This window comes from Ictidomys tridecemlineatus, chromosome 1 (genome assembly GCF_052094955.1).
Source record: "Ictidomys tridecemlineatus isolate mIctTri1 chromosome 1, mIctTri1.hap1, whole genome shotgun sequence".
NCBI classification, from domain to species: Eukaryota; Metazoa; Chordata; class Mammalia; order Rodentia; family Sciuridae; genus Ictidomys; species Ictidomys tridecemlineatus.
The window spans coordinates 190,243,745-190,267,348 of record NC_135477.1 but is presented as its reverse complement, the minus strand read 5'-3'; the positions used below and the strand labels follow the sequence as shown (position 1 = coordinate 190,267,348).

Genomic DNA, 23,604 nt, shown 5'->3' with positions numbered 1-23,604 from the left:
AACTCACAGGTATTCACAGACCACAGACTCACACCACCCAGCCAGCTCAGTCACAGGCATGGACAACCCTGTCCTCGTGTCCCAATAGCACTCCTGGCCCTGCTACTGCTCAGGTACATTCCCCCCATAGCCCTGCTGATGGAGGCCTCCCTGGTCCTCGGCCCCTGTCCCCCCATCCCTCTCAGGTTCTCTTGGCCATGGTTCCTCCCAGAAGCACAAGCTCAGCAGCAGCATGCCCTGATCCAGCAGCAGTGCAATGCCCAGGGCAGGTTGCCTGCCACCTCCCAGGCCTGTTCCCGCTATGTAGGTCCCCTGCAGTGTGGAGCTGGCTGTTGCTGCCTGCCACTCCACCATTGCTGCATGGTCAGAGCCACGCCAAAGCCGTGCTGGACCTGGGCTGCCCGCCAGGTGGCCTCACCTTGCACTTGTAGCAGTGCCACCACACGAGTGCCTGCGGCCTCACAAGAATAGATGCCACTGTCACAGGGCAGGGCCGGCCTGAAGGTCAGCCTGGCCACAGTCCAGTCCTGCTCTATGATGACACGGTGCCCATCTGCGTGTACCTCCCGCTCGTCCATCTTCCATGTGGCCTGCACCGGCCGTGAGTATTGGCAGAGGAGTTCGGCAGAGCCACCCTCCTCCACTGCCAGGTCCTGCATGGCACTGACCACCTCCACCGTAGGATCTGTCGGCCAACATGCCGGACACGCATCAGCCCTGAGGAACAGCACCACCATGGCCCACCCACCCCACTCAGTGTTAGTGGCTTCAGCGGCTGCAAGCATGGAGCTTCATGGTGACAATTTAGCAGGAGCTGCCTGACATGTGGCTAGGAAGGGAACCCACACCGCAGCCCAGAGCCCTCCACCAGACACACCTCACCCATGAGCATAGTGCCTAGGCTTCACCTATGTCCAAGCAGAGCTCCTCTGGCCCCACATACCTGCTGGCCCCCAGAAACATACACCACTGGAAAGGCTCCTCTGGATGTCCTAGGGCCTGCCCCAGAACCCCGAGCCCCTGCCCTGCTTGCCCCTCTCCAGGGGCCTTGCTGCCCACCCAGGGCCCCCATTCCATCTCCATTTGTTGAAATCTCAACACATTTTACATGACAGCACACAGCAGGCACCAGGCAGAGCTGTCGGGAAGAGGCTAGGGAGACCCTAGCAGCTGCTACTCTCCCTGTCTGGCCAGCTCCTCCCCAGAAGGGCACGGATCTTAGCTGAGCTCACAGCAGAGGAGCAGATGTGAGCAGGGACAGGTAGGCCAGGGCCAAGGGCATGGGCCTCCCCTCAGAAGCCCAAAAAGGCCCCCGAAGGGACTGGCGCCCGTGGCTGGGGATGTGCAGCTAACTAGGTGACTGGTAGCCAAGCAGGCGGCAATGCACTGGCCCTACCTGGCAGGTGGCAGTGGACCTAGCCTCCAGCTAGATCTCCCATTCAAAAGTAAGAGCTGCCCACTGTGCCTCCTGGGGGTGCCCAGGGTAGGTGGCACATGTAGAGTGATGCCCAGCCTCTGGCTCTGAGGACAGTCCCCACCCTCAGTGCCCATCCTCCCCCTTTCCCCAGGAGCCCGCAGGAAGCATGTGGCAGCAGGAGCAGAAGCACCAGCATGGGGAAGTCCCCAGTGGTCAATACCTTTGACCAATAACTTGGCTGTGGAGACCAGGGGCCCTGTGCGGAAGGTGATGGTGCCTGAGTCGGCCACCCCCAGGCCCGAGAGTGTGAGGGAGTGAAAGGTCCCATCACGCACAGTGATGGCACTCTGGGGGCTGTCCTGTAGCAAGGTGCCATCCAGCCACCAGCGGGCCTCTGGCCCACTTGCACGAGACACCTCACAGGAGAACGTGGCCACCTCCCCTGCGAAGACGTCCACACTCTGCAGGCCACGGACCAGGCACAGTGCAGCCTCTGCATAAGAGGGCAAGAAGGAGGGCTGGGTCCATCACTTAGAGGCTACCTGGGGCTACTGGTGCAGGTGTGTCCTATGATAGCAGGTTTTGTCTTTATGCCCAGTTCCTGGCCCAGAGTTCCTAACCCAGCAGAATCTCCTGAAAATACTGCAAGTCCCTTCGTTATATATAACAGGCTCTTTTTTTCTTTTAATCACACCTGAGATTATGTTAATGGGGTGACTCAGGCCTAGCCCTGAGACAGCTTCAGGAAAGGACTGGTCACCAAGAAGATCAAGTGATTACAGGGTTACAAGGCTCAGCCCCATCCTCTGAGAAAGCAGGGTGGTTGGACATCAATCTCCATAAGACAAACTCTTAACAAGACCAGAAGAGCTTCCACAATGCTGAACACAGGCTGGGAAGGCAGCATGGAGAGGACATGGAATCTGTGTCCTTTCCCATTCTTGTCTTTCACCTGGCTGTCCCTGAGCGGGATCCTCTGCAACAAGCTATCCAAGATGAGTGTGTCCCTGACTTCTGTGAGTTGTCCTAGCAAACTGGTCAAGCATGAGGAGACGACAGTGGGAGCCCTTACTTGAAGCCACTCAGAAGTTTGGGTAGCAACCTGAGATTTGCCATTGACATCTGAAGCTGGGGAAGCCTATGGACTGAGCCCTTAGCTTGCAGGGTCTGTGCTAAATCTGGGTAGATAGTGTCAGAACTGAATCACAAGACACCCAGTGGGTGTCCACTGGAGAACAGCTTATGTCTGTTGGGAGTGTCTGGTCAAATGTTCTAGGTTGAGGAAGTATGACAGGAAGAGAATAGTGACCGTTCTCTAGAACAGAAGTCAGAAATGGGATGTGCTGGCCTAGTTCTGAGACTCACTGCTGTGGGGCCACCCTGGGGCCTACTGGCACCATCCAGACCAAAAGGATGACCTGAGCCCTGGGGTCTAGAAATCCACCCTCATCACAGAGGGAGGCACAGAGGCCACCACGGTGAGCCCAGCTCACACACCATCAGAACACTACAGGTTTCACCCAGAGGAGGCCATGCCATGCATGGTACCCTGATCATCAGGAGAGCAGACAAGCCCCAAGCCCCTTGACTGGGGCTCCTTCTAGTGCGGATGCCTCATCTGACCCAGGTTAGGGCAGGAAGCAGAGGCCCCAGCACCTGCTTCTCCCCAGGGGTGGTGGCTGGCCTCAGAAGGGGACCTCTCTGTCCTTGGGGGCACCTTCAATCCCAAGAGGGCACCTCATCCAGTTTTCCTCTGAAATTCCTCAGCCCCAGGGTTCAGGGCCCTGATGCTGGATCCAAATAATCCTGTCCCTGTCACACAGAAGGTCCGAACTCAGGGCCTTCCCAGATGAATCATGGCTGCCCTCCTGTGCCCTCCATACAGTCTCCATCCTGTCTACCTCCTGATGGACACTCAGGGTGGTTGGAGGAAGAGGATACCAGCATCCACGTCTAATCCTCCCATCCCCACAGGCCAGCCAGTAGGACAAGACAGAGACTTCTTCCACCACCTGCTGCCTAGGACCAGGCAGGGAGGATGTCACCCCCACCCTGTGCTTCTCTGAGCGCTTTCCACAGGCCATCCTGGGGCCTCCTTGTGAAGACAGAGACACTGTTCAAGCTTGGTAAGGCCTAGATGCCTTTACCCCAGGAGGAGGGCCACAAGGGGCAGGTGGGAGTCACTGGCAGACACCAGAGCCCATCAGGACAGTGATGTGCGGGGCAGCCCCCATGCCAACCCCAGCAAGCCCTCCATCAGGAGCCTCTCCACACTCCTCCCCTTCGATGCACCCCACCAGCACCTGCCTTCCCCAAGTGTACATCTGCACCTCCTTCTCCTGCTCTGCCAGCTCCTGGGTCTTGCCCCAAGCAACAGTTCCCAGGCCTGCCTATCACACCACTACCTGGACATCCATTCACACACCACTACCTGGACATCCATTCACACACCTAGGCCCAGGGCCCTCCCCCTGAGATCACTGTCCTGATGCATAATGAGCCATCTTTCCCAGGCAAGGGACACAGAGCCATGTCACCCCCACATAGTCATCGCCCCAGGAACACACAAGGCCCTTCCTGCACTGCTCCCATTCAGGAAACCCATGACACTTCATCTTCATCACTCAACCTAAGGCACTAAGTAGCCTTTCCCAGCCCCCAGGCCACAGAGCTGACCATATCTGTCTATTCTTTAGGTTTTGGGGGAGGAGAGCATGAGATTCAAACATACACTGTCTCCATGTCCAGCTCCTCCAAGCAGATGGGGAATCCCTGAGGGCAAAGCTACCTTTGGACCTCAAGGTCCAGGACTTCACCATGGTAGGGGCTTGCTCAATGGTGAGTAGATAAGTGGTTTGATAGTGGCTGGTAGATGGTTGATGGGTGGATGGATGGATAGTTAATGGGTTAGTGGATGGACAGAAGGATAATGAACTGGTGGTAGATGGATGAATGTGTGATAAATGGATGGACAGAGGATGAGTGGAAAGGTATGTGGATAGCTAGATATGGAAGATAGGTAATAGACGAATGGAAAGTGGAGGGATAGATAGATGGATAATGGGTGCATGAGTGGACAGTGGACAGATGGTGGTAGTAAATGAATGAATGGTAGATGGATGGATGGTTGATAAATAATCGTATGGATAGAGATGGATGGATGGGAGGGTGGATGGAGAGGTGGTTAATGGGTGGATGGATGAATGGATGATTGGTGTGAACTGATGGGACCAGTCTGAGAACCAGGAATAGGGCAGCAAGGGAATGCACTCAAGAGTGACCTGTGGAGTCAAGGTACAATCCAAGTTGAAGATTCCTAAAGTCCTGTTTGCATTCTGGGGCCATGTGCACCATGCCTGAGTCCACACAGGTGTCACGCATCAGCTGTTGCATCCACACCTTTGAGCTTGTGTGGTATGCAAGAGCATTTCAACATGGATGTGTGTGGGCCCACATGGACCATATCAGAAGGACAGGCATTGGAAGATGATGTCCAGAAGACCCTGTCTCCACCTCAGGGTCCAAGGCAGCAAGGCTCTCCTACAGAGAATACCAATCCTGGCCTGTGCTCCCCCCCATACACAGCATTCCTCAAGATCTTCACCAGCCTACCCCACTCCATGACTTGAGGGATCAAGGACTGGAAAATTGCTAAGTCTAGGGTTTCTTCCCCACACCAACACACACACACACACACACACACACACACACACACACTCACACACACACACTCACACACACACCAGCTGCCACTAGGCAAGATGCTGTGGTGCCCAGAAAATAGGCATCCACAGGCCAGGGCCTAGGTATGGGAGAGAGCTGCCCACCTGTGACTTTCAGCTGGGCTTCTGAGCTGCATGAACCCACTTGGAAACTGATGGTTCCCGCATCTTCAGGGGTCACCTGAGGACACAGGGAGGAAGATGCTCAGCCCTGGCCAACTCATCATGACAGCAAGGACTGGTCCATCTAGCCAGCCCCCAGTGATGGGGCTCATCACCTCCCTAACCCGACCCCCTAGTGGAGGGTCTTTCTGAATGGAGCTGGAACCATCCCTGTCCAAGTGGAACAGGTCCCAGAGTCCCACCTTGTGCAGGGTGAGCAAGTGAAGCGTGCCCTGCTCCACGGTGATGTCATTCATCTCGTTGGCCTGCAGAGGTACCCCTCCCAAAGCCCAGCGGGCTTCCTGGCTTGCAGCTCTGGACAGCCGGCACCGGAAGTGAGCATCCTGGCCTTCATTCAGCTGCATGTCTTGCAGGGGCTCCAGGATGGTCACCTCTGGGACTAGACACAGGGTAGGCATGGGTGTCAGCCTCTGTGTCCAGGATGCTCCCTTCTTTAGCATAGCTTCTATATCCTGGGGGTCCTCCCTGGTGACCCCACCCCAATTCCTGAAGACAGCACATGGGGGTGTGTTATCAGTCCTTCCTCTAGCTAGGGCTCTGACCAAAGGGAAATGCCAAGATGGCTGAAGGCTGGGGCGGCCAGTCTGCAATGACCCCTCATGAAAATCAGGAGAGGGAAACTGGAGCTTTAAAACTGGTAAGCTCTGGAAAGCCCACCACTGCCTGCTCACCAGCATGACTCAGTCTTCAGCCCAGAATCATTCCGTCCTGACTGGGGCTACTAAGAAATGGCCAGTTCATAGTCCCTCTCTCTACCAACACCCAAGAATCCCAAAAGCAGGGACCCTTGCTGTCCACTTCTGTCCCGAACAGAGGCTGGGCCAGGAAAGCCTCCCAGGGGCAGTGATAGGGCAGGCCCACCCAGATCTGGCTACCTCTGACAGTGAGCTGAGCAGAAGATGCATGGCTGCCCACATGGAAGGACACGGTGCCAGCGTCCTCAAGTGTCACACCCTTCAGCTGGAGTGTGTGGATGCAGCCATCCCGAACAGCCACCTCTGTCACCTCGTTGCTCTGCAGTGGCAAGCCCTGGAGGTGCCACTGCACATCTGTGGCCCCAGCCCGTGACACCTCACAGCTGAACTCCACATCCTCGTCAGCCTGCACTTCGGCATCAACCAGGCCCCTCACGATGGTCACCTCAGGCTCTAGTGGGTGGTAAGAAGGGTCCCTTTTCAGGCTGGGCCAGCCCCAGTGCCCCTCTAGAAAGCCTTCCTGGCCACCTAACACTCTTCTGCCTTGTGTGGCATTTGCCAGCTGCTTCACTCAATGAGTCTAGAAATAGCTGGGGCAGCTATCTCCCCAAGGCCAAGGGTACAGCTCTGGTTGCAGGACAGTGGATAGATGCCCTGTTTGGCTCCAACATTGCTGCAGGCCCAGTCCTGGCCAGGTCACCAGGAAAGTAAGACCTTCAGGAAGAGCAGGTAGGTGCCAGAAAGGGCCACCAGGCCAGCTCAGGCCAGTCTGCTGCCAGCTGGGGGGCAGGAGGGAGCACAGCCTTCAGTGCTGCAGGCTTCATGCCTACCCCCATAAAGCCCTTCTCTTGGAGGATCAGAATGGGGGTGGAGTAGCAAGAAGAGAGCCTATAACCTGAGGGACCTCCACCACCCTGTGAGCTGCACTTGTCACAGCCAGGTATGCCCCCAGGGGAGCTGTCAGGAAGAGGGTGTGGCAAGAGGTCCTGGTTGGCTCACCTCTGACCCTGAGAGAGGCCAAGGTTTTCTGGCCACCCACCACACAGGCATACTCTCCGGTGTCCTTGGTCTCCAGCCCATGGACCAACAGTTCGCACATGGCCCCTTGGCACCGCATCTCATATTTGGGGCCCACAGGCAGCTCCACGCCCTCCTTTAGCCACTGCACAGGGCCCCCTGGCTCAGCCTCGCTCAGCTGGCAACAGAGCCGAGCCACACCGCCTGCCTCCTGCTCCACGCTCTGCAGCCGGGTCTTGAACTTGGGCTTGGGGGCTGAGGGACAAGAAAGGAAAGCTTAAGACTGCAGGTTCCCACCTCATGTTCGCCTTGAGCAAGGTGCCTGCCCACCCCTTAGGTATGAGGCTGCTGGGGAAGTACAGGGGCCGGTGGGCAGCTCACAGCGGATGGAAAGAGAGGCTGTGGTCTGCGCCTGACCCGCATCGCAGGTGTAGTCTCCCGCATCTTCCTGCTCCGCCCCGCGCACCAGCAGCTCGGCGGTGGAGCCCTCCTGTACCATCTGGTACTTGGCGCAGGGGAAGAGCTGCAGGGAGCCCTTGCGCCACTCCACACTCGCTCCCGCCTGGCTCAGCTCGCAGCGCAGGTGCGCTGTAGCTCCCTCATCCACCTCTAAGGCTTGCAGCTCCCGGAGGAACCGTACGGGCGCAGCTGCGGGGCAGGAAAGAGAACATGACAGCGAGACCCTGAGCATTTAAGACCCAGAACCGTGTAGGTGGAGAACCACGTCCGGTCAAATCCTGAGTCGGACCCACAAGGCATACCCTTGGGAAGAAACAACTGGGGAACTGCATGGGGCAGAGGCAATACCGGCCAGCAAAGCTACCAGAAAGGGAGAGACCCAGGGAAGCGAGGTCCTGGAGCGGATATAGAGAAGCGGAGCACACGCGAGCGGCTTCGCACAGGGGACCCCCGCACTACGGGGAGGGCGCGGGATCACAGCCACCAGGAGGAATTGGGGGACTGCACAGGAAGAGGCGCCCAACCGGTAAGGGAGAGAGAAAGAGGAAAGGTTAGGTGGTGCTCCGTGTCCTGGGATCTGGGAGGAACAGGGCCTTGTCCACAGCCTTGTCCTTTGGTCTTGGGGCTCAGGGAGGAACTGGGCGGGCAGAACCACGAGGTGGGAGGAGCGAGCAAAGTTATTAGGGCAGGTCCGCCCCGCCCCACTGAGCCGGGTCCTCTCTGCTGGGACACCCCCAGGTTGAAGCCTTGAGGGTCAGCCGGGACTCTGCACCCACGCTAGGCTTCGCCCTGTCTTGTGAGGTCACCTGTGACCGTGAGGGTGGCGCTGGTAGCCTGGGAGCCACAAGCACAACTGTACTCGCCCGCGTCCTCGCGGCGCAGGTCCCGCAGCACCAGCTCCGCGGTGCAGCCTCGCTGCTGCAACTCCCGGCGCCCATCAGCCTGCAGCTCCAGGCCATTCTTGCTCCAGACCACAGTGGCATTGGGAAGGGACAGCTCGCACTGCAACCTGGCTGTGGAGCCCTCCTCAGCCTGCAGGCACTGCAGGGGCTCCCGGAACACAGCCTGTGGAACTGCAGATGGGGAGGAGGCAGGGTCAAGATCAGGTACACAACTGGCCAGAGCTGGGAAGTCCAGCTTCTCCCAGCCCCTTGGCCTACCTCCACAGGACAGGTCTATGTAAGGAGGGAGGTGAGGAAGCTGGGGGCAGAGCAGAGATCTGCCACAGGCTTTTCTAATGGCAGCCTCCCCCTCAGAACCTCTAGCCTTGCCAGAGGGATGTGTCCCCCTTGGACCACCAGAGCAGGGCCAAGTCCAGTCATATAGTCATTTGGCCAGCACAAGACCTTGTCCCACTCCCACCAGACCCCAGGGAAGGGTGATTCTCCCCAAGACCACAGGACAAGGCAATATCCTTCCCAGACTGTGGACAAGGCCCTGTTCCTCCCAGACCCCAGGACAGGGACAGGAGGCTCAGATCACAGGGCAGGGCTTTGTGTCTCCCCAGGCCAGACCCTAGGGCATGGCTGAGTCCACAGGAAAGGCCATAATTCCCCATTGCAGGACAGGCTGTCCCAGTAATCCCCAGGCAGGATTGTCCCTCATGCCCCTGAGATGCTGAGGGGCAGCAGGTGCTGACTGCCTCACGTGGACACACTGGCAATCAGGGGCAAGGCGCAGAGCCCAGGCTGGGGAACCTCCCTGGGCATCAGAACCCCCAGGGCCCCCAAAAGAAAATCTTGGGCTATATGTGGCATGCAGAGATTGAGGAGGAATGACAAAAGGTGATTAGGAAAACAAGGTGAGAACTCTGTCCCTCCATGACAGCTGGCCATATGAGGTCCCTGGGGAGACTGGCAAGGCAGTAGTACACTGGGCAGTGCTATGACAGAAATCCAAGCAGGAAAGAGAAACAGCATGAGACAGAGGGAACGGGCACCCTCCCTCTGGACAACAGGGGTAGCATGGCCATGGCTGGACACAGAGCAAAGGCAGAAACCCAAACAAGCCCACAGTCATGGGAGGTCTTTACCCCTGACGGTCAGCACTGCTGAGGTCCTCTCCTGCCCACACACGCATGAGTACTCCCCAGCATCTGCCACAGTCAGGCCCTGGATCTGCAGCTCACATGTGGCCCCCTCCTGCCTCAGCCTGTACCGGGCCCCATCTCTGAGGGTCTCAGACCCCTTCCTCCACTCCACGGGGGCTGCCTTGCTTAGTTCACACCGCAGAGTGGTCGTGGATCTTTCTGTGGCCTCTTGGCTTCTCAGATCTTCTATAAATCTGACGGGCAGGGCTGAGGAGGGCCAAGCGGTCACTGAGAACATGGGGCCACACACTGCCAGAGGACCATGGTGTGGACAGGTGAGGAAGGAAGCAAGTAACCACAGAGGAACAGAGTACGCAGTAGGATGGACATGGACACGAAAAGGAGAGGTGAAAGAAGCCCAGGGGAGGAAAGGACAGGTGGCCAGGGGACTGCCACAGGAGCTGGGCCGTGTGTGGATGCAGGAGGTAGGAGGCGGAGACAGGGTAAAGACACCAGCTGGAGGTTCACATGGCTACACGAGGTCTTTACCCCTGACTGTCAGCGTGGCCGAGGTCCTCTCCTGCCCACATACACACGAGTACTCCCCAACATCTTCCTGGGCCAGGCCCTGGATCTGCAGCTCACACACAGCCCCGTCCTGCCTCAAGCGAAGTCTGTCTCCACTGGTGAGGGTCTTCACACCCTTCCTCCACTCCACAGGGGCCTCTCTGCTCAGCACACACTGCAGCATTGCCGTGGCCCCTTCCACAGCCTCTTCATTCCTCAGACCCTTTGTGAACTTGGCAGGCAGGGCTGGTGGCCAGAAAGACATGGATGCAATCATGCTCTCCAGGCACGTGGAGAGGATGGACGTGGACATCAGAAAGGACATGAACCGCAACTGTACATAAGCCCCCTGCTGGGTGTGCTGAGCACCAAGGCCTTCATCTTTCCCCAATGCAGCCTGAGCACATGTGGCCCTGACCCACTCTGTGGCCTCCTCAGGCCTCCCTGTGAACCTGACGTGCAAGGCCAGGGAGGGTCTGAAACACATGTAGAACCTCAGGTGTGTTGGGGAACTTCAGGGGACAGAACATGACAATAATGAGGACAAGAGACACACTGACAGGTCAGCTGACTACAATCCCATGCAGGGGTAAGAGGGTGCCACAGACCCAGAAGAGAAGGTGGACTGAGTGACAGTTGACATGAGGTCAGTATGTGGACACCAGAACACAGATCTACTCCACCATGTAGTCTTTACCTCTCACGGTCAATGTGGCTGCTGTCTTCTCCTCCCCGCACACGCACGAGTACTCCCCAGCATCAGTTGTGACCAGGCCAGAGATCTGCAGCTCACACACAGCCCCGTCCTGCCTCAGGCAAAGTCTGTCCCCACTGGTGAGGGTCTTCACACCCTTCCTCCACTCCACAGGGGCCTTTCTGCTGAGTTCACACCTCAGTGAGGCTGTGGTTCCTTCCATGGCCTCCTTGGACTTCAGATTTTCAGTGAATCGTGCAGGCAGGGCTAGGAAGGATCACATGGACAGAGGCCATCAAACCTTCTGCAGGTTCTGAGGTCAAGACCCGAACATCAAGGACGGAAAATAAAGCAGGACGCCCAGAGGGTCACAGGAGTGGGAGATCCGTGAGGGTCTGAGTGAGGTCCTGCACCTGCCTGCTCCTGATCAGGTGGCTGGGAGCAGGGCTCCATTCCAGGTCCTCCTTCTTCAAGGGCATCTTGCTCACCCACAACTTCTCTTTGCTGGGAAGCACACCAGGTGCCTAGAGCTGTGAGCTCACATCTGTACCACGCGGTGACCCCTCTCCCTGGACCCTGTGGGAGGCAGCTCCCAGTTGTGAGCCTCCCTGCCTCACAAGTGGGATTCTCACTGCAGGCTCCAGCCACACTGTCAGCAGGTCCCACAAGAACTACAAATGGCTTTGGAGCTGGGTGGCGGCCAGAGTCTGGAAGACTTTTGAGGTATATGCTAGAAAAATCCCAGCTAGCCAGAAAGGGCCTGACAGAGGAAATACAGACACTAACAGTGCTTCTTTCTGGCCAGGACTAGATGGACACAGGGAAACACTCCTGGGGAGTGGAAGAAAGGTGATCCTAGCTATGAAGTGGCACAGAAGTGGCCAGATTGTGCTCCAGTGTTCTGTGGAGGGCAGCAGTGGGAAACAGCAGGACCAGATGTTTGTCCAGCTGGGAGACAGCTAAGCCAAGTGTGGCAGGCATGGCCTGCTGTCTCCCTATCGCTCACAGGAAAGTGTGAGAGGCAGAACTGTCCATCAACAAGGAACCAGCCCAGAAGACTTAGAAAACACCTGGATCCACAGTGAAGAGAGTGGGAGATGCCCTGAGAGCGTCAGGCATGGCTAAGCACCTGCTAAGAGGACTCACGGGTGGCTGGTGACCAGGCAGCTCCTCCCCCGGAGCCAAGACTGCCAAGGGTAACAGGAAAGCCCTACGCAGGACACGCGTGCCAGAGGCGTGACACTCGCCAACTGCGAGGCAGAACAGAGGTCCTGAAGATACACACATGGTTGGAGACTGGCGATGGGACCCAGGGTGCTCTACCACCATGCCACATCCCCGGCCCTTTTGAGTTTTTATATGAGACAGAGTCCTGCTAAGTTGCTTAGGGCCTCACTAAGTTGCCGAGACTGGCCTCAAACTTTCCATCCTCCTGCCACAGGTTCCTGAGTCACTCAGATTACAGGCATGGATCACCATGTCTGGCTGAAAACGTTATAGCAGCAGGAATGCTGGCAGTGTGGACTGAAGGGACAGCAGTCAAGTGAGATGAAGGATGCTGCCACAGGATGAGCACAGCCACTAGCCACACACATGGGCTTCCCCTCAAGCAAAAGACGGCCATGAAGGTGGTCAGAGTGGCAGGGGTACCACTGCCACAGGCCTGAAAGAGCATGGCTGTCCCCTGCTCGGTTTCAGAGGACCAGCTAGCTCCACTCAGGCTGGGGGCAGACTTCAACCTTGGTAGGTTTGCAGGACAGAGCACCAAGTCAAAGTAGAGTGCTATCCAGCCTTGAAATCCAGGGACCTTTGTCCTGCTGTTCCTGACTGTCTGGACTCGTGACCCACATCCTTGTTCCTGCTCCTCTCAGGGTCTGTCCCACACTGGGCCCACCACGCTTTGGAAGCACATGCCTTGCCTAGCTCTAGTCACAGCCAGGGAGGAACTCTGCCCTGGGGTAAGCTGGAACCCAGTCTCAATCTGGGGACATTCAGATGAGACTGGACAAGGTCGGATGCTGGGTGGGGCTAACTCAGTGTATTTTGCATGTGAGAAGGACCTGAACCTGGGGGTCACTGGTGGGTGCCACAGGTTGGAGTCCTAACCTGGCATCTCAGAACATGACTGTTCCAGGAGGAAGAAGGTCATCAGGTGGCCCAAATCCAGGGTGACCAGTACCCATAGAGGAAGAGATGAGGACACAGGGGGAAAGATGGCATCTGCAAGCCCTGGAGTGGCCTCAGGAGGGACCAGCCCTGCTGAGAAGCTGTGATGGATGATGGCCTCCAGAGCTGGGAGATACATGCCCCTGTCCTTTAAACCACCCAGTCTGTGGCACCTCCTTAGAGCAGCCTGAGTGGACCAAGGCAGCAGCCCTTCACTACTGCTCCCTAGGTCTCTGCCCTGCACCCCTGGAGTCTACTCTGACTCTGGCCCAGGACATCCCTGGAGCACACCTGGGAGGGACCACCCAGAAGGCTGGCAGGGAATCAGAGGACATCATCAAGAGACACAGGGAAGCCATAGAACACCTGATAAGGGGACAAGAGACAGGAGGCACGGGGAAGCCACAGTGGCCATTACCCTTCATGGTCAGCGTGGCCGAGGTCCTCTCCTGCCCACACATGCACGAGTAATCCCCAGCCTCTGCCACAGTCAAGTCCTGGATCTGCAGCTCACACGTGGCCCCCTCCTGCCTCAGCCTGTACAGGTCCCCATCCCTGAGGGTCTTAGATCCCTTCCTCCACTCCACAGGGGCCACCTTGCTCAGCTTACACCGGAGAGTGACCATGAACCTTTCTGTGGCCTCTTGGCTTCTCAGGTCTCCTATGAATCTGGCAGGCAAGGCTGAGGAGGGCCAAGCGATCACTGAGAACATGGGGCAGTCTGGAGGACTCCAAAGGCACATGTGATCCACCAAGAACCACACACATAGCCACACGGTGTGGATGGTGAACTAATGTACAGATGTGGAGGGAAGTGGCCAGTGGGGAGGACAGCACAGCACATGAACAAGAGCAGGAGGACCCCAGGCAGAGGACAGGGCCACAGACCATGCAGGAGCAGTACTACAAATGGAGCAGAAAGTGGCAGTGGACGACACGAAAATGCCAAGCCACAACCCAAGCCACAACACATTCTTTACCCCTGATGGTCAGCGTGGCCGAGGTCCTCTCCTGCCCACACATGCAGGAGTACTCCCCAGCATCTTCCAGAGCCAGGCCCCGGATCTGCAGCTCACACATGGCTCCCTCCTGTCGCAGGCTATATCTGTGGCCTTCCCTGAGGGTCTCTGTTCCTTTCCTCCACACCACTGCTGTTTCTTTGCTCAGCTTACACCGCAGAGTGGCCGTGGCCCCTTCCACGGCCTCCTCATTCCTCAGACCCTCTGTGAACCTGGCAGGCAGGGCTGGGGGCAAGAAAGACATGGATGCAATTATGCTCTTTGAGTGCACAGAAGAGACAGGACACAGACAGTACAGAGAGAACGTGAGCCCAGCTGGACATGTCTGGTGCTGGGCTGCTCAGCACTAGCTGTGGGCTGAGGCTTCCCGTGGGCTTGCCCACATGCTTCCCAGCCAGGGTCTGTCCCAACATCCATGGATCTCATGCCTGGCATGAACGGGACTAGCCTGAGGAGGCCACAAAGAACACCAGGGTCTCTGCAGAACACGTGGGGTAAGACACAGCACTCGGCAAGGGAGACAACCTGGAAACAGGAATGGAAGCACCAGACACAGGCGGCCCAGGGAGTTAGACAGCAGACTGGCTGTCCATTCCTGTGGAGGCCAGTGAGACGTGGAAGAGGGCCTCAGCATGAGGACAGGCCCACAGAAGGTCACAGGGCCCAGACGGATGGGCAGGAACATGGGTTGGAAGGGCCGTGCCCCTCCACAGTGTCCTCTGTGGCCTGGCCCAGCTCAGATTCTGTACAGCACCAGACTGAAGGGCCTAGCCTAGCCACAACCTCTCTGAAGCTCTCTGTAACAGTTGTTCTCTGATCTTGATAGATGGCTGGGGACATCGACAGCCTGTCTGAAACTCTCCCATAATCACACCTGACTCCATCTTCCAGAGCAAACCAAGAAAAGGAGCACCCTGGCCAGGGAGAGAAGCCCCCACTCTCCTCCTGGAACTGTCACCCTGAAACATACAGCCACAGGGCCCATGCCCATTGTTCACAGTGCCAGCAAGCTCGCCTCCACAGCAGAGTTGACAAGATAACACACAAATGAACAACGGCCCATCCACGGCAGCACATGGGTAGCCCCCACAGAGAAGGGAGGACAGCTTGGCTCCTGGGGCCCTCCAGCCACCAGCCCAGGTCCATCCGCCCCAGGGACTTCAGGGCAACAGTGCCTCAGAGCATCCTAGAAAGTGAAGCACTCTCTGGAAGGGCCCAGGAGGGCTGTGCACCTCTGGTCCTTCCTGAGCCACGCCCAGTTCTGGAAGCAGCTCTCAGGTGGTCAGAAGGGTCCCACTTCCCAGCCACAGTAGAGGGAGGGAGCATCTTCCCGGTGGCCTCCCTCCAGCATCCTGCAGCAACACGGTGGGCTTTGGTGTGCACATGCTTCTGTCATACCGGGGTCTACCTCTGTGCAGGAACACGTTCCGTCCATGCTCCAACATGTCATGGCACTGGGGCCCCTCCACAGAGGTCACCAACATCCGTGCACATAGTGGGGCCTCCACTACAGGTGGAGGTGAACAGATGGCCATGACCCATCCCACAATACACTTTACTGCCCCAGGAGTCCCTCCCTGACTCTTGACATGGGAGCAGAGACAGCAGCATCCTGGGTAAGAGGCCCCTCACAGCTGGGGGAGATCCTTCCCACTACACTGAACAGACACTGGGGCCCTCACCTGCCCATCAGACAGCCCCAATGCAGGCAGCTGCCCTGGCTGCAGGGACGCCTGTCAGAGTACCCTCCACTCGCTCCTCCTCTGTCTCCCGCCCACCCCTTCTCCAGCGTGCACTCCTTGAAGGCCTCCTGCGCCATCTTAATGCTTTGGCCTCACCCACATTCTCCATCCCAGGCTGTGACCCAAGGGGCCGGGAAAAGCCCACTCTCTGCTGCTCTGGGTCTGAGCAGGCCCCACAGTGCAAGTGTGAGAGAAGCCTAAGAGTACACAGCAGTGGAGGATACAGCAGACACAGCACACAGGGAACCTGAGATTGTCTTCAGACACACAGCAGCCAGTGCCTGAGGACACACATGGTCCTTACCCCTGACGGTCAGCGTGGCCATGGTCCTCTCCTGCCCACACACACATGAGTACTCCCCGCCATCCTCCTCAACCAGGCCCTGGATCTGCAGCTCACACACAGCCCCCTCCTGCCTCAGGCTCAGTCTGATCCCGTCTGTGAGGGACTCTGTCCCCTTCCTCCACTCCACGGGGGCCGCCTTGCTCAGCTCGCAGCGCAGCATGGCCGTGGCCCCTTCCGTGGCCTCCCTACTCCTCAGTCTTCCTACGAAGTGGGCGGGCAGAGCTGGGGAGGGTCAGAAGACACAGGGCCTCAGGTTCACTGTGATGTTGGGAGACAGCCCGTGACCAGACAAAGGACAAGACGAGCCAGCAGGGTAACAGGGGAGACCACAGTGACACCAGGGACACTGGCCATGGCCACTGGAGTCTCCTGGTTCATGACAGCCCAGGAAGCAGGAAGGACCCTGTGGTCCACAAGAGGAAGGTGGCACAGACGGGAGGGAAAGGGACAAGCTGATGGAGAGTGGGGTCCTTGGTACCAAGACACGCCTGCACAGCCACAGTGGTCCTTACCCCTGACGGTCAGAGTGGCCGAGGTCCTCTCCTGCCCACACACACACGAATACTCCCCAGCATCCTCTTCTGCCAGGCCCTGGATCTGCAGCTCACATACAGCCCCCTCCTGCTTCAAACTCAGTCTGTCCCCATCTGTGAGGGGCTCTGTTCCCTTCCTCCACTCCACAAGGGCCGCCTTGCTCAGCTCGCAGCGCAGCGTGGCTGTGGCCCCTTCCGTGGCCTCCTTATTTCTCAGTTTTCCTATGAACTTGGCACACAGGGCTGAGGGGACCAAAGACACAGAGAACATCATTTTGTTCTGCAGTGGCAAGCAGCCAGTCCAGCTATGTGGGCAGGCAGGCAGGCAGAGGTGCTCACCCTTCACAGAGAGTGTTGCTGAGGTCGTCTGGTCCCCGAAGGAGCAGGAATACTTGCCCCTGTCCTGGGGCTGCAGGTCCCGGATGACCAGCTCCAGCACAGCACCCTCCTGGCGCAGGCTGTACTTGCTGCTGGACCTCAGGACATCTTCCCCGTGGCGCCACTCCACGGGCGCCGCCACCGAGGAGAGCACACAGCGCAGCGTGGCGGCACCACCCTCCGGCAGCTCCAAGTCCCTCAGCGCCTCCCGGAACCTAACTGGCAGAGCTGCAGAGAGACATGCTCTGCTCACCTCCCTGAGCAGGAACCCCCAGCCGCGAGGTTCTCAGCCAGGGTAGGGGTGGTCCCAGCCCTGCTGCCGCACTCCTGAAGGGTCACAGGAGGCAGGCCAGCAGGGCAGGCACAAAACAGACCTGTGGCAGACCAGCATGCCCCAAGAAATGGGTGCCAGAGCCTGACCCAGGACCTCCAGACACAGTGTGGGAGGCAGATAATTAGAAGTGGACCCTAATTCCAGACACACATAGAACATGCAGGCGGGCGGCTTCAGAAGGCACCAGCCCTGCAACCTGCAACCTTGAGACCCTAAGCCTCCAGGCTGGGAGGTGAGTTCCTGGTTCCCATCCGCCCAGGCTGGGGCAGCCCAAGCAATCTGAGGCTAGCCAAGGGGCCAGAAAGCCAGGGAGCCAGGAGCCAGGCAGGTCAGCAGCAGGAGGGCAGCCATGCAGTTCAGGCCACATGGATACCCATGCACCCCAGCCCTTGCCTGCCAGGTGGACTGGGAGCCACAGGCACTGAGCTCACCTTGGACCCTGACAATGGAGCTGCTCCAGGCCCCGTCAGCCTCACACTTATATCGCCCACCATCCTGCGGGGTGGCACCTGTGATGACCAGCTGGGCACAGCAGCCCTCGTAGCTCAGCTGGCACCGGGCAGATGGCCGCAGCATCTTCCCATCCTTGGTCCAGTGCACGGGGGTGTCAGGAGCAGTGGTCTCACACGTGAGGGTCAAGTCCTCACCTTCTGTGACTGTGGCATCTGTGAGCTCCCGGGAAAAGATGCTCGGCTTCTCTGGGGGAAGAGAAAGGAGCCAAGGGTCCCTGGGGCTGTGGTGTTACTGCAAGAAAGGCCCCTGCTGCAGATGGTCATCATCTTGTCCATGTCTGCCGCTGCCTCGGGCTGCAGCCACAGACGGGAACGCTGAGGGGACAGGGTGGGCTCTGTGTGGTTCTCGCCCTGGCAGGGAGCAGGCCACTTTGAGACATGCTGACCAGTATTCTGAGCATTACGGAGGGGCGTTCATCCCAAATAGCACCAGTACACACACCTGCCTTCCTAGGATCCCCATGCTGAGGACATCTAGTCTCACGTCACAATGAGTCTGCACCCAAGCTCAGACATGACTCAGCTGTCACCTGAGCTATTGCCCACCCTCCTCAAAGCTGTACCCTGAGCAGCATGAACAGTATGACATCCCCACCCCAAATGGCCCTGGCCTTGAGATACAAAACCTACCAGTGACCCGCAGGGTGGCTGAGGTCCTCTGGTCACCCGCCTCAAAGTAGATAGTACCCGAGTCCTTGAGTGCCAGCTGTCGCAGGGTGAGCACATGGTACCCCCCAGGCTGGACCACGATTTCATTGAGTTCATTGGCATGCAAGGGTGTCTCATCCAGGAACCAGCGCACAGGCCCATGGTCAGCAGGAGCAACACGGCAGCAGAATGTGACTGAGGAGCCCTCGTGCACTTCCATGTCCTGCAGTTCCTCCGTGATGAGCACCCTCTGCCCTGCAGGGCACAGACAGCCATCAGGGCCTGCTGCCCAGGGAAGTCTGGCTCTCTCCAGACCCAAGGAGGGCTCCCAGCAGCAAGCAAGTGACTGGTTAGCCAGTCAGGGTTGACAACAGGATGCACGTGGGAGCTGAACAGTGCAGAACAGTCTGTCTCAGGGTGACTTCTGAGTCCTAGTCCCATCTCCCAGCTCAGGTCTGCAAGGCTCTTGACACCATTCTGCGATCCCCAGAAGACAGACCCAGAAAGAACTTCTAGCAAACTGGCCCTGGATGCCAGCCCAGGATGCCAGGGCCAGGTGAAGGATGGTCAGGAGGGCTGAGACACACTTGTTCTGATGCTGGTGGTACATCCTGCAACCCCAGGCCACCACAGACCCTTTTAGTTCAATTTACCTGTCTGCAAAGCAAGAAAAATGGTGGCTCTCACCCAGTACACCAGATGCAAACAAGCCCTCACAACCACTGTGAAAGGCCATGATCCAGGAGGAACGCTCCTTGAGACCCTGGCAAAACCAGAGCTGGAAGTTTCCCCAGGGAAGGCTCCACCTGCCCATCTCAGATGAGCACATTCTCAACACCTCCCAGTCCTACACCTCACACCCAGCAGCTCAGGAGCAGAAGTCACTCTGTTCTTTCAGACCACAGCACTGCAGACCAGACCTCTGACAGAACACCTGTGCAGCAGTGGCCTCTACCTACGCAGAAGCCAGCAACTGCATGGGGTCTCCAAGGCCACCAACTCTGGACCTGACTATCTCCCTTCTGTGCCCTAAAGCCTTCCCCTGGCCTTAGCTTCCCTGGCATACACTTAGTTTACCATAGCCCTGCAACACTCCACTCTTCCGAGTGACATCATTATTCTTTGGAGAATCTCCCTCCACCTGTTTAGACATCTACTGTCACAGGCACACTAACAGCTACACCCTGGGAACACCTGGGCTCCTTACTGTCAGCATCTGGGTCAGGTTGCCCCTCTGGTGGGTGGGGAGAGGGAAAAAGGTGTGCAGGCCCAGAGCAGAGTGCGCCTGAGCCCAGAAGGAACGTGCAGCAGGCAAGGATAGCTCCAGGGGAAGAAGCTATCGACTCACCCAGAAAGGCACAGGGAGCACTCCAGAGGCCCCCAACTCATCCTCTCTACCTCAGAGATGGAGAGGCTGGGCAGGCCAAGCACAGCCTCTAGGGTCAGTTTCAATAAGGCCCACCTGAGCCCCCGAGGTGCTGAAAGCCAGGGCACACGTGAGCACTGTGGCTGCACCAGCCACTCACCTTGCACCAGGAGCCGGGCCTGGGACTGGGCCTGCCCAATGTCACAGGTGTAGGTGTCACTGTCCATCTTCTCCAGGGTGCGGATGGTGAGCCGCAGGGCCAAGCCCTCCTGGCTCAACATGTACTTCCCGGAGGCCCGCAGCTCCTTGAGGCCCTTGCGCCACGTCACGGTGGATGCCGGGAGCTCTGTCTTGCACTCGAACACGGCCGTGCCCTTCTCCTCCACCTGCAGGTCAACCAGCTCCTCTGTAAACCTGTTGGCCTTTTCTGGGAGAGAAGACAGAAGAGGTGAGTGTAAAGCTTGCATACATCCCAGGCCAGCCTTGTTGCTCCTGCCGGCCGTGGAAGCAGAGCCCTGAGAGAGACCTCCCCTGCTCTGAGGCAGGGGTCCTGGGCATGCCAAGGGAGAGCTGCTGTGGGGCCGTCTGGGCACTCACCATCCACACGGAGTCTGGCTGTGCTCTTGGAAGAGTCCGTCTCACATGTGTATGTGCCAGAGTCCTTGAGAGAGGCTCCATGGACGACCAGCACAGCCCGCGTGCCTTCGCGGAGCAGCTTGTACTTCTGACTCTCGCGGATGGCCTTCCCATCCTTCAGCCAGTGCACAGGGGTGCCTGCCCTCGACAGTTCACAAGTGAACACCACGTCCTCCCCCAACGTGGCCTGCTGGTCTTCTAGGGGCTTCGTGATGTCCACTGGCCTCTCTGAAGGGAACAAAAGTGTCTACCCAGGAAGCACAGACATGCTCAGCCAGGGGCAGGGGCAGGGGTGGGCACTGGGAGCATCCATTTCAAGACCAACACCACAGAGCCTAGACCCCAGCCCCCAGGAGCCTCCAACACTGACTTGCCAGGAGCCCTGGCCACCAGGGGAAAGCACCCAGCACAGCAGTGCTCAGGCCACTCCTGAGACCCAACACTGAGCCTGCAGTGTGTACCAGGCACGTACACCAAGAGCACAGGTCCAGACCGCTGGGAACCTCCCAGCCAAGCATAGACCCTGTGGCCCCGGCTCAAGAGTCACGGGATGGTAGGGTGAGCCATGTGCATTAGGAACCCCAGCCAGGAGAGCAGTCAGATTAAGACCCAAACCCTGGGCCTGGCCCAGGGACACTAGCTCAGAGTGACCCCCTCAGAGGGCCAGAATCTCTCCCAGGTCCAGCAGGTGCCTCTATGCCCCCACATCCTTTAAAGGAAAGCTCACTGATGGCTGGGGTCAGTCCCTCAACCACTCCTGACCACCTGGAGAGGGTCTCAGGCTCAGCAGCCTGGGGGCCTCTGGTGACAAGTCCCCAGCTGGGTTCATCACACTCACCTTTTACGACAAGTGAGGCCTTAGAGGTGAGACCCCGCACAGAGAAGACCACTTCCCCAGCATCACTGAGCGCAGCTTCTTGGATGGTCAGGGTGTATTTGCGGCCCTGGCTTGCTGCCCGGAAGTGGCCAGAGCTGCCCACTGTCTTCCCACCAACAGTCCACATGGCCAGGTCGCCTGTACTCTCGTGGGACAGGACGCACTCGAAGCTGCAGCTGTCCCCCTCCAGCACCTCCACCGTCTTCAGCCTCTTGGTGATGCCCACGTGCAGGTCTGCAAGCCACAGAGACTCCTCAGGCCAGAGCCAGACACCGGCAGCACTGCCCATGCAAGACCCCAGGCAGGGCTGGCCCCAGCAGGTGGGCTGGCCCCCTGCCCCCAGGCCCAGAACCTACGCAGGGCACGATCACCGAATCATGATGCACCCTTGGCCTGGGGCTGGCCATGTCCTTGTTGCTGGGACCAAGTTCCACGCCATCTTTTCGCCAAACCACAGTGGCTATGAGCTCCAAAGAAGGGGAAGCAAGGACCACCCACATTTCCCACCAGTCACAAACCCCAAGGGAAAAAGGACAGGAGCCCCAGGAGAAGAGCCTTCAGACAGCATGAGCCCCACTCTGTGACAAACACTCCACCTCCCTCTCCTTTCCTGTCTCATCAGAAACCACCAAGGCCAACCTGGGCCAGCAGCCACAAGGTCAGTAACTAGTTGGCCTGCCAACCATATACCCTGGAAACAGAATATGTTAGGGACTTAGCTCAGGATGACCAGACGCTGAACCTGGATAGGGGGTGCTGGCCCTGCAGTTGGAACCCAACCCTGGCTGAAAAGGATGCACTCAAAAGACCCAAAAGTTCAGGGTCCAGGGTTGGGTCTGGCTCCTTAAGAAGGGAAGTGCATGTCATCTGTGTGCAGCTGCCCTCACTGCATGACCAGGCTTTGCCCTTGGCCAGGGAGCCCTTCCTAGGCAGGCAATGCCCGGACCCTGAATTCTTGGTTTCTGCTCAGAAATCTGCTCCTGCAGCACAAAGCAATGTCTCTGCCGACCTCAGCCCCCAGGCCTATCCAGAGAGTCTCCCATCCCCCTGCTTGTCCACTCTGGGACCTCACAGGACCTCTGCAAGCACCAGCCACTGTGGGAGCTCCTGACTTCTCCTGGCTCTGCAAAGCAGCCCCCGGGGACTTGGAGAGCATCATGGGCCTCTTGGGATGCAGGAAGACCACATGTGCCGACCCTTCCCACACCCCACCTCAGCCAGCCCTTGGCCACGCACCATGCACGCTGACCCGGGCCCGGGTCTCCTCACTGCCCACATGGCAGGTGTACAGGCCAGCATCCTCATGGCTCAGGTCATGCACCACGAGGCCCCGTGTGCCCGCCGTGTGCAGGAAGTCGTACTTGTTGCTGGGACCAAGTTCCACGCCATCTTTTCGCCAAACCACACGGGCCTCGGGGTCTGACACTTCGCACTGCAGGGCCAGTGTGCCACACTCCTCCACAGACACATCGTCCAGTGCTTTCAGGAACACCACTGGCTTGGCTGCAGGGAAGATGGGGCTGGTGAGGGAAGCCTGATACCTGTCCGTGAACGGAGGGGACCCATAGACCCCACAAGCACAGCTCACCTCGGACAACCAGGCAGGCAGTAGTGGACACCTTGGGAGAGCTGGCGCGCACAGTGCCTGCATCAGCCCGCCGGACGCTCTTCAGCACCAGTGTGTGGCGGTGGCCCTCGTGGCTGATCTCGTGGAAGCTGTCGTTGTACAGGGGTGTGCCGTTGAGCGACCACTCCACCTCCTCATCCTCGCGGGACAGCTCGCACGAGAAGCACACTCGCTCCTCCTCGGTGGCCTCAGCATCCTGCAGCGGCTGCGTCACTGCCACGTCCCGAGCTAGAAGGCACACACCGGGCCTTAGTGCTGCCCACGGCCACAGCCCACCCCAGGCCCTCCCATGGCCTGCCCACCTCATGTCCTACCTTTCACAGTGACCTCAGCACTGCTCTGAGCATTGCCTGCCTGGCACCGGTAGGTGCCAGCATCAGCAGGGGTGAGCCGGAGAATGCGCAGCTCTGCCATCTGGCCCTCCAGCGTCATCTTGTATTTGTCCGACGGGGCCAGCGGTGTGTCCTCCTTATACCACTGCACGGCCTTAGGGGCCGGCCTGAAGTCACAGGACAGGACCACCGACTGCAGCTCACGCCCAGCCTTGGGCTCCAGTGGCCGGGTTAGCACCACCGGGATGTCTACAGCGGGAATAAGGCAGGGCTGTGGGGCCACAGGACTGGGTGCCCTGGGTCTG

The 23,604-nt window shown here is 58.5% G+C and overlaps 1 protein-coding gene across 2 annotated transcripts in view; it reads right to left on the bottom strand.

Annotated features, from left to right (window-relative positions):
- Obscn (obscurin, cytoskeletal calmodulin and titin-interacting RhoGEF) overlaps positions 1-23,604 on the bottom strand; it is a 137,280-nt gene that overhangs the window by 47,881 nt on the left and 65,795 nt on the right. The window contains exons 36-57 of one of the 2 annotated variants that reach the window (XM_078014714.1): positions 23,282-23,548; positions 22,929-23,195; positions 22,577-22,843; positions 21,302-21,574; positions 20,425-20,691; positions 19,988-20,254; positions 18,444-18,716; positions 17,733-17,999; positions 16,929-17,195; positions 16,569-16,832; positions 16,015-16,278; positions 13,930-14,193; positions 13,368-13,631; positions 10,787-11,050; positions 10,072-10,335; positions 9,526-9,789; positions 8,300-8,566; positions 7,416-7,682; positions 7,017-7,289; positions 6,198-6,470; positions 5,505-5,701; positions 5,245-5,320 (exon numbers count right to left, since the gene is read on the bottom strand). In XM_078014714.1, coding sequence (XP_077870840.1) covers positions 5,245-5,320; positions 5,505-5,701; positions 6,198-6,470; positions 7,017-7,289; positions 7,416-7,682; positions 8,300-8,566; positions 9,526-9,789; positions 10,072-10,335; positions 10,787-11,050; positions 13,368-13,631; positions 13,930-14,193; positions 16,015-16,278; positions 16,569-16,832; positions 16,929-17,195; positions 17,733-17,999; positions 18,444-18,716; positions 19,988-20,254; positions 20,425-20,691; positions 21,302-21,574; positions 22,577-22,843; positions 22,929-23,195; positions 23,282-23,548 — 5,616 coding nt within the window. The remainder of the gene's footprint in view (positions 1-5,244; positions 5,321-5,504; positions 5,702-6,197; positions 6,471-7,016; positions 7,290-7,415; positions 7,683-8,299; positions 8,567-9,525; positions 9,790-10,071; positions 10,336-10,786; positions 11,051-13,367; positions 13,632-13,929; positions 14,194-16,014; positions 16,279-16,568; positions 16,833-16,928; positions 17,196-17,732; positions 18,000-18,443; positions 18,717-19,987; positions 20,255-20,424; positions 20,692-21,301; positions 21,575-22,576; positions 22,844-22,928; positions 23,196-23,281; positions 23,549-23,604) is intronic. The other variant, XM_078014707.1, reaches the window with a different exon arrangement.